A 14,895-nucleotide genomic window follows, 5' to 3' on the forward strand; every position below is an offset into this window, starting at 1 on the left:
CTTCTGACTGTGACTCTCCAATCATAACAGATTTGCTGAGATACACACACACACACACACACATACGCTCAGACTGTAGTGAGAAAGACTTGTGTTTAATCCTTCTAAATTTGTAGATTTATAGGGTCACAATGCAGCTTCAGTAAGTTACGTGGTAAGCTTGAGAAATATCTAAATTGAGCTTTTAAAATAATAATAGAGAAATAAAAAAGCTTTTCTAGTAAAAGCATGACTTTATCGGTATTTATTTAATTCCTCTTATTCACATTCCTAGCAAAGATCCAAGTGGCATTCGTGTGGCAGAATGGTGGACTTACAAGATTCATGATGAGAGTCTGTGCCAAGTCCAATTTGATTCCAGAGTAATTATGTTATTAGAACATTGCTGATTGCCCCGGTGCCCATTGTGCAGCTTAACCTTTAAATGCTAGTGATAATTAACTACTTTATCATTCTACCAGGAAACTCCAACATGTAACTCTGTTCTACAAATTCAAAAATATAACGCTGCCTGCACAACCAGAAACAGCTAGCTTAAGAAAAATATAAAGTATTTGATTGTACATATAAGCCAACAAATGAACAAAAAAATCTCAATAGGCATCACCTTTTAGTATTTTTAAGAAATTGTTTTGTTTAGAAATTTTTCCTCTTAATGTGGAAACAACTTTCAATAGAATATAGCAGAATCTGAATGCTCAGAGAATTATTAATAAAAGATACATACACTCTACTTTTCTTCTTTTTGTGAAATATCAGATTAGCCAGATTTAGTGCTTCTAAAGGGTAGGTAAAGTAGCAAAGGTGAGGAAGGGGCTGAATTGCCATATTACCTGTTTCAGGGGCACCACTACACAAATCTTACTCTAGTGAATGGTCTCCCGTGGAATTGTTCATCCTAGTGATGCTCAGAAAAGAAATGTATCATAAGAGATTTGGAGTGAGATTGAGGCATGCAGAGGGGATGTTCAGCCATTTGTGTTAGAAATATTTCTGGGCAGTTCTCTTTTGCTCGTGCTGCTAGGTGCCCCCACCCTCAGGGAGCCCACAGCCTGAAGTGGGAAGTGGCCTTGTAAACACAGCAATAAATTTATTGTGGGTGCTTTACTCATCGGAGGAACAAAATGTTAAGGGAACAAAGAGGAATGAATGATTAATTCCGCCTGGCAGCATCTGAGGAAGCTTTGAAAAGTGACATTAGAGCTGATTCTTAAGGATAGTGGGGGATTTCAAAAGACAGATCTTGAGAAAATAGGCATTGCCATAAGCCAGGAAAAAAGGCTACAGATGTAACGAACATACACAGAGCCCAGGGGAACACTGGCTTATAGTGCTGATGGTAGGATGCAAGGCCAGGACTCTGGATTGGGGTGTGGAGTGAAGACTTTGGAAAACAGCCATACTCAGAAATTTGGCATTTTTTCCCCCTGTGAACAGTAGGAAACTGTCCTTTTAAAAAAGGAGTAAGAACAGGCTGAACCTCTCTTTGGGTAGTATGATTCCAGGAGTGAGGTAGATAGAGTGGAGAGGGGAAAACTAGAAATGGGATTGAGGCATGAAGTAAGGTAGATAGTAACCCACAGGTGATGGTTGCATGCATGGTTTCGGTGGTCATGAAAACCTGCTGATTGCACTGAGTTGTGTGAAAGCAAAGAAGAAGTGTTGACCCAAGTCTCATGGCTTGGGAGTGAGGTTTGGAACTCAGCAGAGATACACAAAAGTCAAGAAGTAGTCCACTTTAAAAAATCTTTTGGCTCGTAATGTTCTGTGTCAATCTTCAGCCTTACTGAACAATGCCTGCAGTCTTTTCTGCCACTAAGCTTAAAGTTGAATGTTTGATAGGGATAGAGTATTCATATAAAACCTCAAGAGGGGCTGGCACAGCAGGGAAGGATTTAGAGGTCCCCAGCCCCTCCCAGTGGGTATGCACTCACTGGTCCCATCTCTCTCCCCCACCAAACTCCCACCTGCACACCTATGAGCTCGTAATAGAGTTGCCATCACCACAGGTATGAAGAAGGCCTATCCGTCTTCTAACAATGTGCTTTGAAAGTTCAGAAGTGCCACAAAAGAAACTGTGACATTATGGCTCAGTGGAAATACAATGGAACATAGACCCAAAAGTTCTGGATAACACACTTTCTCCCATAGTTAATTAAAAGGCCCTCGTAAATGTTGTACGTTTTTATAAATGTTAGTTATTACCAACAGACTTAAAGCAAAAAAAAAAAAAAAAAAAAGTTCAAAGAGTCTTACGTGAAATGAATTTGTAAATGAGGAAGAGCCTTCCCGGCCAGTTTTCTGAATTGATTTGCATGCCAGACAGAGACGTTCCAGTGGTCATTGTTTTTCCTATAACTTTTTTTCCATAGAGATTTTCAGATATTCTTTCTACTACCCTCCAAGATCAGCCCTTTCTTACCCTGGGTGAGGGTCATTCACAGTTGGGAGCCCTGCCCTGGTGCCCTGCCAAGGGACTGTGCTACTCAGGTTTTTGCCATTCACCACTCAGCAGGATAGCACAACCCTCAGCCCAGCTCCCACTCTCCCACCTCGCCTGCGTTTAGATCTTTTCTTTGGTCTGTATGAAGCATAGGCACTAGGTAATTGTTAAGATTAGATCCAGTTTTCATTGGCACTTTTCTCACTGCTTCTTCCATGATTTTAAGCTCTCATATTATCTAAATGTGCCCAGTAACCACCTGACCTTCATGGCAGATAGAGTCATTCCCTTCTCGTGCGTGTGTAGGAGACTTCTCCAGTTGCGAGCTCCTTGAAAGCGGAGATGGAGCATACAGGCTGAGCCTAAGTGTAATCCCAAGAGGCGTGGAGGATCTTTCTCCATTCCCTGGCCCCAGCGGCATTGCTAGGTTTCCAGACATTAAAAGGAGTGGATTCATGAAAACCATAGGAGTGAGAAAGGAATAATATGCATTTTTTGCAGGTGGTGTTTTTCCTGCCACTCTGCATCTTCCAAGCCCTAGTATGTGGCGCTGAGCAAAATTTCATAAATATGACCTATATGTCACATGACCACCATCTTTGCTTGTTCAAATCCCCCAAAATTACTTCCCCCCCCCCCTTTTTTTCATTGACTTACTACCTCTTAAAAGCTCTGCTTTATAGTTTCTCTGTAGAAGCTTGAAATGCTGGCTTCCCATTAGCCAGCAAACTTTAAAAAAATAAAATAAATTTTTTAAAAAAGCCTGATTTTTCTCTTTCCCTTTTTTCTCATATATGCTTCTTTTCCCAACTTTCTTTCTTTCTCTTTTTGCGAGACAGAGTCTCACTCTGTCGCCCAGGCTGGAGTGCAGTGGCGCCATCTCGGCTCACTGCAGCATCTGCCTCCTGGGTTCAAGCAGTTCTCCTGCCTCAGCCTCCTGAGTAGCTGGGACTACAGGCGCCCGCCACCACGCCTGGCTAATTTGTTTTGTCTTTTCCATAACGACGGGATTTCACCATGTTGGCCAGGATGGTCTCCACCTCCTGACCTCGTGATCTACCCACCTTAGCCTCCCAAAGTACTGGGATTACAGGTGTGAGCCACCATGCCCAGCCCCTTTCCCAACTTTCTAAAGGCACTTCAACAGTACAATATATCCGTAAAACCCAACCCATTCTCTGTTTTGAGTTGACACTAACTCCTGCCACCCTTTTTAATTCCTCTCCTCCTTCTGTCCCATCTCTCTGCGTCTTCTCTCTTCTTCTTTCTTTCCCATTATCTTTCCCCTTGTCTTTTGCTACTTGTCTTTCCCTTTAGATCCCTGTTTTCCTCCTTTCGTCTTCTCTGCTCTCTCCTGTTTCCTCTGAACAGCTTTGCAAGTATATACTAAAGAACAAAAAGAAAAGAAAGTCTCAAGTGACTTAAAAATCACTCGACTAAATGGATGATAATTTCTCAACCATGCTTCCTCTCCTTCTAATTCCAGAGCTCTTCAGTATCCCCATCAGCCAGTTTCCGAGGTGCTGAGAAGCACAGAAACTCCACAGACTACTCCTCAGAGAGCAAAAAACAGAAAACTGAAGAAAAGGAAATTGCAGCTCGTTATGTAAGTTCATTCACCTTTGCTTTAGGGGAGGCCAGCTTGCCTTTTTATCTGCAGCCATTTTACCCTTTGACTGTTTCCAGCCAACACAGGAACACAGGATAACATCCTTTAGGAGACAAAAAACATTTGTTGCATTTATAGCTCTGTAGCCATTGGCTAGGTGAAGTCCTGTGTGTGTACAGGTGCATGTGAGGACAGAATGCTTCTTTTGGGCAGCTAACAGAAGACCTGAATGATCCATATTATTGTTTCTATAGGTGTATTTGCTTCGCCATTTATTTCAGAGTGGTTGGATTTTCTGTGGTTAGCTAGAATTGTTAAGGAAAAAATATAAAATCATAAAAAATGTGTTTAAATGCCTAGGGATTCATGTGCTGAAGGATATACCAAATATTGTGGAATAAAACATGGAGAGTCATCCAAGATCATCCCTAGCCTGGAATGAAGCTCATTTTCCTCTAGTGGCTGGGCAGGTCACAGGAGTGAAAGCCGGGAGCAAGCTGGATGGAGCAGTGTGGAGGCGGCGGCCCCTGCTCTGCTTCCCTGCTCGTGTCCTACAGGGCTTCAGGCCTCATGAAAAGCTGAAAATCTGGATTTTTACCTCCCAATATGCAGTTTTTTAAAATACTGACAAACCAGACCACACCTGTGTGTAGGTTGGATTTAGCCTGGGCTTGTCGGTTTGCAGCCTCTACTCTAGAGTAATAAGCCAACCATCAGCTTCAGTTTTGTAAACTGAAAAATATAATCAGGTCACCCTGTTGGTGCAGTGGGCAGTGCATCAGTCTCATAATCTAAAGAATATAATCATATTACCCACCTTCATAGCATCATCATGAGGATTAAAGAAAATAGGACATTGTCAAGTATTTAACACTGTTTGGTACAGCTCATCTTTATATGATCTGAGGAATTAGTCTGGACTTACTTAGGGTAAATGTGGTATATTTTGTTGGGGGGAGAAGATAATGCTTCTCACTTGTCAATGCAGGACAGCGATGGTGAAAAAAGTGATGACAACTTGGTGGTTGACGTTTCCAATGAGGTATGTTAGTGGCTACTTTAATTTTCTGTTCTTGTCCAGCCATATCAAAGACTAGTTGTTTGAACAATTAGTATCCAAAATATTTTGAGATTTGTCATTTTGTTGTTGTTGTTGTTGTTTGAGGCAGGGTCCTGTTCTGTTGCCCAGGCTAAAGTACAGTATTGCGACCACAGTTCACCGCAGCCTTGAACTCCTACGCTAAAGTGATTCTCCCTGCTCAGCCTCCCGAGTAGCTGGAACTACAGGCACACGCCACCATGCCTGGCGAATATTTAAATTTTTTGTGGAGATGAGGTCTCATTATGTTACCTAGGCTGGGCTCAAACTCCTGGGCTAGAATTAATTACAGGTGTGAGCCACTGCACCCCACCCAAAACATATTCTTGATTTCTAAAGGGACCCACTTTTTACTTACATAACAATTATATACTACTGATTTTATGTTATTGATCTTTTCTTTTTTCTTGTCGCTGTTCTTTTCTATTAAGAGTAAAGTGTCTTTCTCTACCGCAGTGAAGGCACACCAGATCTCTGTGGTCAGCCTGCAGGTCTTATTGACATGCAATTGGCAGATGGGTGGGGTTTTGATTTTTCTTTGGATTTTAAATAAGTGCTATAAATACTATAATTTGGGGGCCCTCAATACTGAATATTTTCGTTAGTAGTTTCAGTGAGTATTGTTATCTGTTCTAACACATTTGTGCTTCTAAGCATGCATTAAATGTTTTTGGCTAGAAATGTCCACACCCAACAACCCCAGCGTTGTAAATGGGCTGTGCTTGCATTACTATCCATGATGTTCCTTTGTAGGATCCATCTTCCCCTCGAGGGAGCCCAGCACATTCCCCGAGAGAGAATGGCCTGGACAAGACACGCCTGCTCAAGAAAGATGCCCCAATTAGTCCAGCCTCTATTGCATCTTCCAGCAGTACTCCCTCCTCCAAATCCAAAGAACTTAGCCTTGTAAGTAGCTCCTTACCATCTCTCTGTGGCCTCTGCCAATTTGATGTTTGAACTTGATGTTTTTATCTTTATATTTCTCACATTTTTTACAGGGCTTTTATTTCCAAGTGTATATATATGTTCAGTATTTAAGTTTAATTGGCAAAAGTATGTAGAGCAGAATAAGTTTACTAACTTGTTGGTGATGAGTGTTTATTTTGTGATTCTTTTTGCAAGGATAGAAGAGGGATATGGGGAAATTGAGTGAAACACGTCTTAGCGAAGATGAAAAATGCACACTGGGGTTACAGAGATGGTTTTGTCGCCTGTGGTTTATGGTAAATTTAGTTTGGGGCTTGAATGTGATTTTGTTGCTAGCTTTGTTTGAATTACCAAACTACATATGACTGCAATAATTTTCCCTTCCTATCTAAAAAGTAATCTGTCATTTACAAAAGTCTACCTTGACTCACATCACAAATCACAAATGCAAAAATGAACTGCTCACCCATCAGGATAATCTCCCTGCACCCTATTCTTCTGTGGCTGTGTAGTTAATTGCAATTTTGTGTGGCGTGTCTTTTTTCCTCACCAGTTATTTCCTTGTAACATAACATTTAAAGAATAAAAAGACAAATTCAGTTTTCTAATAACCTCCGGAATTCACAGCTAAAGGAAAGGAAATTCCTCAGTTGCTCTGCAAATTAGGGGGAATATGTCCGACAGAGGGCTAGATTGTTGGGTTTTTTAAATTTTATTTTATTTTCTCTTGGCCTTCTGGCATTCTTTTAATGGCACCTGCTCTCTGCTTAGTCTCTATGACAGTTCAGACTTGGATCTGTTTTCTAATATGACCTGTTCACCAGGAAGCCTCTTATGACGTGAACATTCTGCCAGGAGCCCAAAGTTACCCCAGTCTTCACCAAAGCCACCAGCAAGTGGCCACAGTTAGGACATCCTGGTTTGTGAGCCTCATCTGACTCAGACCAATTTCCTAGAAATGAGCTACTCTCTTCTAAATTCAGCTTTAGTTTATGTCTTCCCAAATGTTAGGTCTGCAGTCTCAAGGAATTCTTTTGTTTCTTTGTTAACGTTTCTATTAATGAAAGTCAAGGCCCAAGCTGAAGAACCTCTTACATTTTTTTTCCTCCCTTCCTTTTCTTTACCTTTATAATGTTTAAAGTCATTGTTAAAACCATGTTCTAATTGCTGGTACATGTCATTTCATCTCATTAGAATGAAAAATCTACTACTCCCGTTTCAAAGTCCAATACCCCTACTCCACGAACTGATGCGCCCACCCCAGGCAGTAACTCTACTCCCGGATTGAGGCCTGTACCTGGAAAACCACCAGGAGTTGACCCTTTGGGTTAGTAAGAAAAAAGTGTTTTCTATATTTTTATGCTTGTTTTTAAATAATTTAAAGAGTACAGTACATTAAAAGTGCTAATGACCAGCACTGAATGGCTGTTAGACAAAGTTACTTAACCTGAACTGAGCACCTGGGACCAACCTTGTCTGGCACATGGTAAGTGTTCAGTAGAACAGAGTGAATGAGTGAACTCTGAAGGCTTGAATGACTTTTGAGAATATTAAAATAAGCTCATTTGAACCATAGATTCTATTTTTTGACATGTTTACAAATGTCTTCACTGTTGTTTCCTGTGTTCTTCATTTTTCTTCCATCCATTTTGGTTTGCAGCCTCAAGCCTAAGGACCCCAATGGCAGTACCCTGTCCATATCCAACTCCGTTTGGGATCGTGCCCCATGCTGGAATGAACGGAGAGCTGACCAGCCCTGGAGCTGCCTATGCTGGGCTCCACAACATCTCCCCTCAGATGAGTGCAGCTGCCGCTGCCGCTGCTGCTGCTGCTGCCTATGGGAGATCACCAGTGGTGCGTTTGTGAGCTTCACAAAATAATATTTTAGCACACAGGATTGTCATGCTTGATTGATTGCTTGATTGCTTGATTGATTGAGACAGGGTCTCACTCTATCACCCAGGCTGGAGTGCAGTGGCATGATCTTGGCTTACTGCAGCCTCCGCCTCCCAGGCTTAAGTGATCCTCCCACCTCAGCCTCCCAAGTAGCTCAGACTACAGCATGCACCACCATGCCCAGCTAATTTTTAAAATTTTCCATAGAGGCAGGGTTTCACCATGTTGCCCAGTCTGGTCTGGAATTCCTGGCCTCATGTGATCTGCCTGCCACAATCTCCTAAATTGCTAGGATTACAGGCATGAGCCACCATGCCTGACCTATGTATTTTTTAATTTAATTTATATAATCTAAGGTATTTAGAGATCTGTGGGTATTTATAAATGAAGCTACATGTAATTATATCTTGAGATCCATGTTCTTTTGTAAGGTGAGGAAGTTTCTTTTTTATTTTATATGTCTTTTTAAAAGAATACTAATTTTAAATTTTCCAAAATGATACTAATTTTGGAAATTTCAGACCCACAGAATTAGATCACATAGTATAATGAATGTAATGACTCTTTGGTTTTACCATGAGCTTCAGTAATCATTAGTATAATTTTTTAATCTATGTTCCACCCTCAAGTATGATACCATTAAATCCTAAACGTTTTATCATTTCATCAGTGAATACTTTTATGTATATATCTCTGAAACCTTATTTTTTAAGGATCTATTCTCCCAGGTTTTAGAATAGATTTTGAGAAGGATAAAACAAGTCGCATGTAACTGTGCTTATTTTTGTTGTTTGCTTGGGAAAAATTATAGGTGGGATTTGATCCACACCATCACATGCGTGTGCCAGCAATACCTCCAAACCTGACAGGCATTCCAGGAGGGAAACCGTGAGTACCTTTTTGCCTCTTTACTCATTGTGTGTCAAACTCAGGTCCCTTGCTGGCCCCTTAGACTTTGAGGACCACTCGACAGTGTTGGGGGAGTTCCCATGACTTGTATTTTTTACCTTGCAAGGTATTTTTCATTTTCTCTTAGCACAAGAAGAGAAGTAATGAAGTGGGGTTTTGCAGTGCAAAATTTTGAGCTTTAATATGTAAATGCAAATTGCAGAAACATCTCCAGTAGTCAGGTCTTCTCTACATCTGTTGCGGATTTCAAGGCAATTCTTTGTTCCAAAAGTCTGATTATTATGTGCAAACCTGGATGTTCAAAATTTGAATATGTTGGGAAAAGACATGCCAAACTTCAAAAGCTGAAAGGAAATAAGGGCACTCTTAACGCTAAGTTCTGTTTTCAGAAAAGGTGACTTGCTCAGTTGGCTTCACACTGTGCTTTGGGCATCTGGAGCCTCTGTATTCACAGATTCCTTGAGTTAGGAAAGACAAAACACAACATACCAGTTCTAGCCTCCTCTTGTACATTGTGATCTCTCACCAGATCTCATTCCAAATACTTTATTTTAATCTGATGCACCTTTTTATTACTACCTCGTCACAGTTGTCTCTGCTAATTGGCTTCATCTTCCCAGAAACAAAGATTTTACTATAAAGTAGCACTGGCTCTTTCTTTAAAATCCCAGCTGGCTGCTTTCTCTCTCCTCTCCTTTGGGAAGCCTCCCCCGCAGATCCTCCGTGGCCTTGTTAGTCACCTGTGTGTGTGCATTTATTCTCATCACTCTGTCCGTGGGCATCCCCTCTGTCACTACACGTGCCGTATATGTGCTGCCTCCCCAGTCTCCAGGGCTCTCCAGAGCTGGCCCTCAGTAGCAGCTCAAGGCCCCTTCTCCCAGAGGCTTCCCTGCTAGCTTGCCTGCCTTGAGGCATTTTGTTCTTACTGTCCTTCTTCCTGCAAAACTTTGTGTGGCTTAGTGTCTCATTTAGTTATCTAAGATGTCATTATGTCAGAGCGTTCTGCCCTGACAGCCCTATTATCCCTCTCTCCCTTCCTCCCTATTATTCTCTCCTGTTCTACTACCTTTCTAATGCTTATTTGTAGCCATTTTCTGCCTCTCCCTCTTGCCTATAAGTTCCATGAACGCAGAAGAGAGGTTTCTGTTGTTCAGTTATAGAAGTAGTCTCACTGCCTAGCATGGTACCTGGTTCGTAGTGGTGCTCACAGTGTGGATTTGCTCAGGGAACGGATATTTGCTGATCTCTCTTCTCGGACCTCCCATTGCTTGTTTATTCACTCCCTCACACTCAGGCACCTAGTTTTCACCCTGGTGTTAATTGCGTGCCCTCTTCTCCCCACATCCCTTCAGTGTTGCCTAACCTAGACCCTCTCTTTACTTTCCATCTGAGGAATCCGAATCTCAGTTCTTCCTTTTGTAGCATGTTAATACTTCTCCACAGACTCTACCCTAACCTTCCTTGTTGCATCAAACACAGTGCTGGCTCCATAGCCAAGTTGCTTGGTAAATATTAGACTGATTAATAGGGGAGAAAAGACAAATTAGAGTTCCTCGAGAGTTGAAGGTATGAATATCAGTTACCATACAATTCTGTGGACCTGTATGTGTTTTGCAAATAATTGTTGACTGACTGACAACTCTTATTGACCAAGAACTCTGAGGTATTTGAAGGTGAAAATTGGGTCTATTTCAAGCAATGCTAAATAACAAGGTAGTACGATTAATCAAATAATGACACAGATACCTACAAGTTCCATATGAACTTGTGGGGAAAGTGGAAGGGTTCCTTTAGGGAAGAAGTACTATCCCTTTTTTATGGTCACTTCTTAGGTAACCAACAGTTGTACCCAGAGCTACAGCATAACCACGAGAGTGAATGAGATGATGCTTCTTGCCTCAGCTGCTGCTTCGAGGCGCAAGGGGTGTAAGTGTCTTTAAGGAAACACCTTGGCTAGGGGATTTGGACCAGTTAAACCACTGTGGAGTCACAGCCGCTCTGACTCAGGTCATGCTTCTGAGTCTTGAGCTGACTTCCCTTCATCAGTTTTGAATTTTGGTTTTATGAAATGTTTAAATATTTAAGATCCTTTTGCGTGAGTTAATGGATTAGAGGATTGTTGAGAATTTGTGTTTATGAGAGTACGGTCACATCTACTGCAACTGGCAAATGACACTTTACCAGGAAAATGACCCTTTACCAAAAAGCATGTGGTGCAGTCAACAGAGTATGGTTTTGGGAGTGTGACAGATCCCAGTTTGAATTTAGACTCTGCCAGTTGAATTTAGACTCTTCTCTCCACTGAGAGGAGTGGCTTTATGCACAGTTTCTTCGTGAGCTTCAGTCGGCTCATCCATGAATCAGGGATGGCACCTCCTCAACAAGAAGGATGTGAAGATAGAAAGTAAGATAATATGTTGTGTGTTCATTGAGTGCCACATTTGTTACATGGTGGCTGTTTAGTCAACCCCAGCCTTATTTCCCTTTCAGCTTTGTCCCAGCATATTATCCATTTTTCGGCTACTTATGTAGTAGGAGGTACAGTGTGTTTTAGGGGCAGAAGTGACCCAAGAAGATGGGTCATTGGTGTGTCTTTATGTAACAGAGCATGAAGGCATATAAAGTTATATTGACTTATATGCACATAGAGATAATATACTTTTATTATAGATTTTTATAGCAGAAATGAATATAACAGTTATGTGGCTCTCCAGATCATAAGATACAGAATTGTGCAACGTTGTCTTGTGCATATCTTTCAAAACAAAACTTTAGGTGTGCTAGAAAATAAAACAAAAAATCATCCATCCTCCTCCATCACACATACCCACAATGTAACTACCTTTCTCCAGAAAGACTTATAAAAGTTGTGCATCTCTGTTCCAATTATTTCACACAATGAATTGCTAGATATTATCAGAAATTATAATTAAATGCATGTTCCAAATTAATAAAATGGTGTTTATTATATAATTCTCATTGAGTGCTCTTGTCTGTTCAGGTGAATTAGCAGAGGTTCTACTCCACATATAGTTGGAATGACAACATAGTTTAATTTCAACATAAGCCAAAAATGGCCTTTCTCCTTCACCTGCTACTCAAATGAGACTTCTATGGCTAGTGTATAAGTATTTGATTAAAATCATGGTACTAATTGTATGGGATATGACATGTGAACAGGGCAAAAATAAAAGATCTCAGGTTAGTGGATTATAGGCTGCTCACAATTCAGGAATCTGACTCTTTTGCATTGGTTTATGTTTATAAAGCAAGATTTTCAAATGAGAATAATGCCTGAAACGTGGTAAAAACCTTCAACAAGTATTTGTTGGCTAACTCACTGGTCTGTGTGCTACTTAGAACCAAGGTTTTCTATCATATGTCAATGTAAAATACAATAACCAGACCTCATTGTGACCTCAAGGTTGAATCCCATCTTGTGACACATTGGAAATGTGGAGAAGGTATTGTGCACGTGAGAGATGAGCACAGCACAGCAGAACTGGGCCTCAGAGAGGAGAATGAGGGGAAGGTGGGAAAGCCAGCAACCTTCTTTAAATATGCAGGGTCTTTGTCAAGATGATAATCTATATATAATGAGTTTGATACACATGTTTTTAAAAAAGCAAATTGCATGAGTCTGGATTGTTCAAAGTGTAGTTATGTCAGAAAGTCCAAGCCTAGCATTTTCTTCAACTGTCTCTTATTCTCATCGCCATGTTTGTTGGAGAGCCATTCTTATGCTCGTAGCAGCTTAACCTGTGGGGTGTATGTTTGTGTTGCGAGGAGTTCAGGTCACTCTATTTCTCTCCCTCCAGCCCTGTATTTCTAGTTATTTGTTGGGCATCTTAGCTAGGGATCTTGAGTGTATGTTACTTGCACCACAAATTCATTATATTCAGAAAGTACTTTTGTAAATTAGGTCCTCTTCCCAGTTTGCCCTTTTTTTTGGTAACTACAAGTACCACGTTTCTTTTTTCCTGAGCTCAGAAACTCAGTTACTCTAGCTCCTCCTCACATCTCATCAATTTAGTCCTATAGGATTTTATGTCCACTGTACCTTCTAACTTGTCATCCTTGCCCTTGCCTAGTTCAGGCCCCCCAGTACCTCTTATTTCAATTGTTGGAATAATTATTGTTGTTGTTGTTTGAGAGAGAGTCTCGATCTGTCGCTCACGCTGGAGTGTAATGGCTTAATCTCAGCTCACTGCAACCTCTGCCTCCTGGGTTCAAATGATTCACATGCCTCAGCCTCCCAAGTAGCTGGGATTACAGGCACATGTGCCACCATGCCTGGCTAATTTTTATGTATTTTTAGTAGACATGAGGTTTCACTGACTGGTCTCCGAACTCCTGACCTCAAGTGATCCATCCCCCTTGGCCTCCCAAAATGCTGGGATTACAGACATGAGCTACCACGCCCAACAGGAATAATTGTTTTTAATTCCTCCTGTCTATCCTACTCCTTGCTACTAAGTTTATTTTATGAATAGCTTTGCCCAGTAATGGCACACTCCCTCTATCCATCAAAAATCCCTTCAGTCAATTCTGGGAAGGTCTCTGGCTGGCATTCTGTTCCTTCCCTTTTATAGCATTACATTGATTTAATTATATAGAGATATAGATCTGGTATGTTTTTTCAGACTGTGCTTGGCCAGTTCTTCTATCCACCTACTGTGTGGTTATTGTTGAATGAATTCCTGGATTAAAACCAGCTCATTTCACCTCATCCTTTTGAACTTTTGTTCTCTGCTATTCTTGCTATCTGGAATATTTTTTCCATCTTTCTCTTTACTTGATGATATCTTTTCACTCTTTAAAAACCCATTTCTATTACCATGTCTCTCTCTCATGCAACATAAGCTCTATCTTTCCTTTTCAAAACACTTCAGAATACTTTCCATTAGAATGTGACCTGATATTGTAGTCACTTCTGTACTTTTCTCTCATCATGCTAACTAGATTGCTAGTCACTTGTGGGCAAGACCAGGGGCATTACCTAATTTTGTATCGTTTGATGACATTTGCATCAGAGTATATGGATGGGAGATATTTAATATAGTGGTGCATTAAATTAGTTAGAAACAGAATAGTCCTTTGCGCCTGGGTTTCTCTGATTCCTGGCTGTGTTGACTTCCCTCATACCTTCCAGGAGTCTTTTGCTAGTTACAGTCAAAGAGTCTATCGAAATCTGATAATAAGTGTGTACTAGAGCTTTATTGTTACCAGTTCTGAGTGCCTTCTATGTATATTAATAGCGAACAGAGGGCCACATTAATGAAAGCAGGCTCTTGGAATTCATCTGGACTCCTGAAAGGACTCTTTCCGGGAACATAGTAGGTGCTCACAGAGTGGTTGTGATTGAGGTGAAGGCTGTCCTGTTGAAGACCTTGAAGGAAATGGTGTGCCTGTGTTCTTAACTATTTAAAATCTCAGTGCTCTTTAAAAACCATTTAGTGACACTAGACTAGAGAATGAGATGACTTTCCTAATACATTATCGTTAAGAATGTATAACACCATCTAAACTTGGAATAATCTTTCTTTCCCTTCCTTTAAGATTTAGTCTTCATGACCTCCTAATTGCTAAATCAATTAGCCTTTTTCTCGGTCGTCATCCCTCAGAACCTCCGCCTTTAAGGAGCATTACTGCCGCCTTCTCCTTGTCTGAACTGAAATCTGGCCGTCTCCTGAGGCGACCCCTTCACCTGCAGCTCTCTATGGGGTGACCTTTCCATTTCATTCACTGACCTCAGCACCAGCAGTGGGGTTAATAACAGCTGTGGTTGCCACCCCTTCCCCAGCCTTTCCAAGAACAGAACTTTTCTACCTGTTTATGAAAACTTTGCTCCTTTCAGGCTCTTGCCGTTGGACTTCCTCCTCCTCCACCTTGTTGGAAGTATTTCCCCAGTGTATTAAAGACCTGGTACACGGCCGAGAGTCTGCCACCACCCAGAGGCTGCCGTAATCCTGGTTGACTCTGGTATCTACAGAGACAGCCCCCCAACATCTT

At 41.2% G+C, this 14,895-nt stretch overlaps 1 protein-coding gene across 12 annotated transcripts in view; it reads left to right on the forward strand.

The window, feature by feature from the left end:
* LOC111543379 (transducin-like enhancer protein 4) overlaps nt 1-14,895 on the forward strand; it is a 157,977-nt gene that overhangs the window by 125,928 nt on the left and 17,154 nt on the right. For 11 of the 12 annotated variants that reach the window (XM_023213339.1, XM_023213346.1, XM_023213347.1 and 8 more), the window contains 6 exons: nt 3,930-4,049; nt 5,041-5,094; nt 5,905-6,057; nt 7,273-7,405; nt 7,739-7,932; nt 8,786-8,862. In XM_023213339.1, coding sequence (XP_023069107.1) covers nt 3,930-4,049; nt 5,041-5,094; nt 5,905-6,057; nt 7,273-7,405; nt 7,739-7,932; nt 8,786-8,862 — 731 coding nt within the window. Of the gene's footprint in view, nt 1-3,929; nt 4,050-5,040; nt 5,095-5,904; nt 6,058-6,278; nt 6,375-7,272; nt 7,406-7,738; nt 7,933-8,785; nt 8,863-14,895 lie in introns of all 12 variants that reach the window. The other variant, XM_023213350.1, reaches the window with a different exon arrangement.

This window comes from Piliocolobus tephrosceles, chromosome 14 (assembly GCF_002776525.5).
Source record: "Piliocolobus tephrosceles isolate RC106 chromosome 14, ASM277652v3, whole genome shotgun sequence".
NCBI classification, from domain to species: Eukaryota; Metazoa; Chordata; class Mammalia; order Primates; family Cercopithecidae; genus Piliocolobus; species Piliocolobus tephrosceles.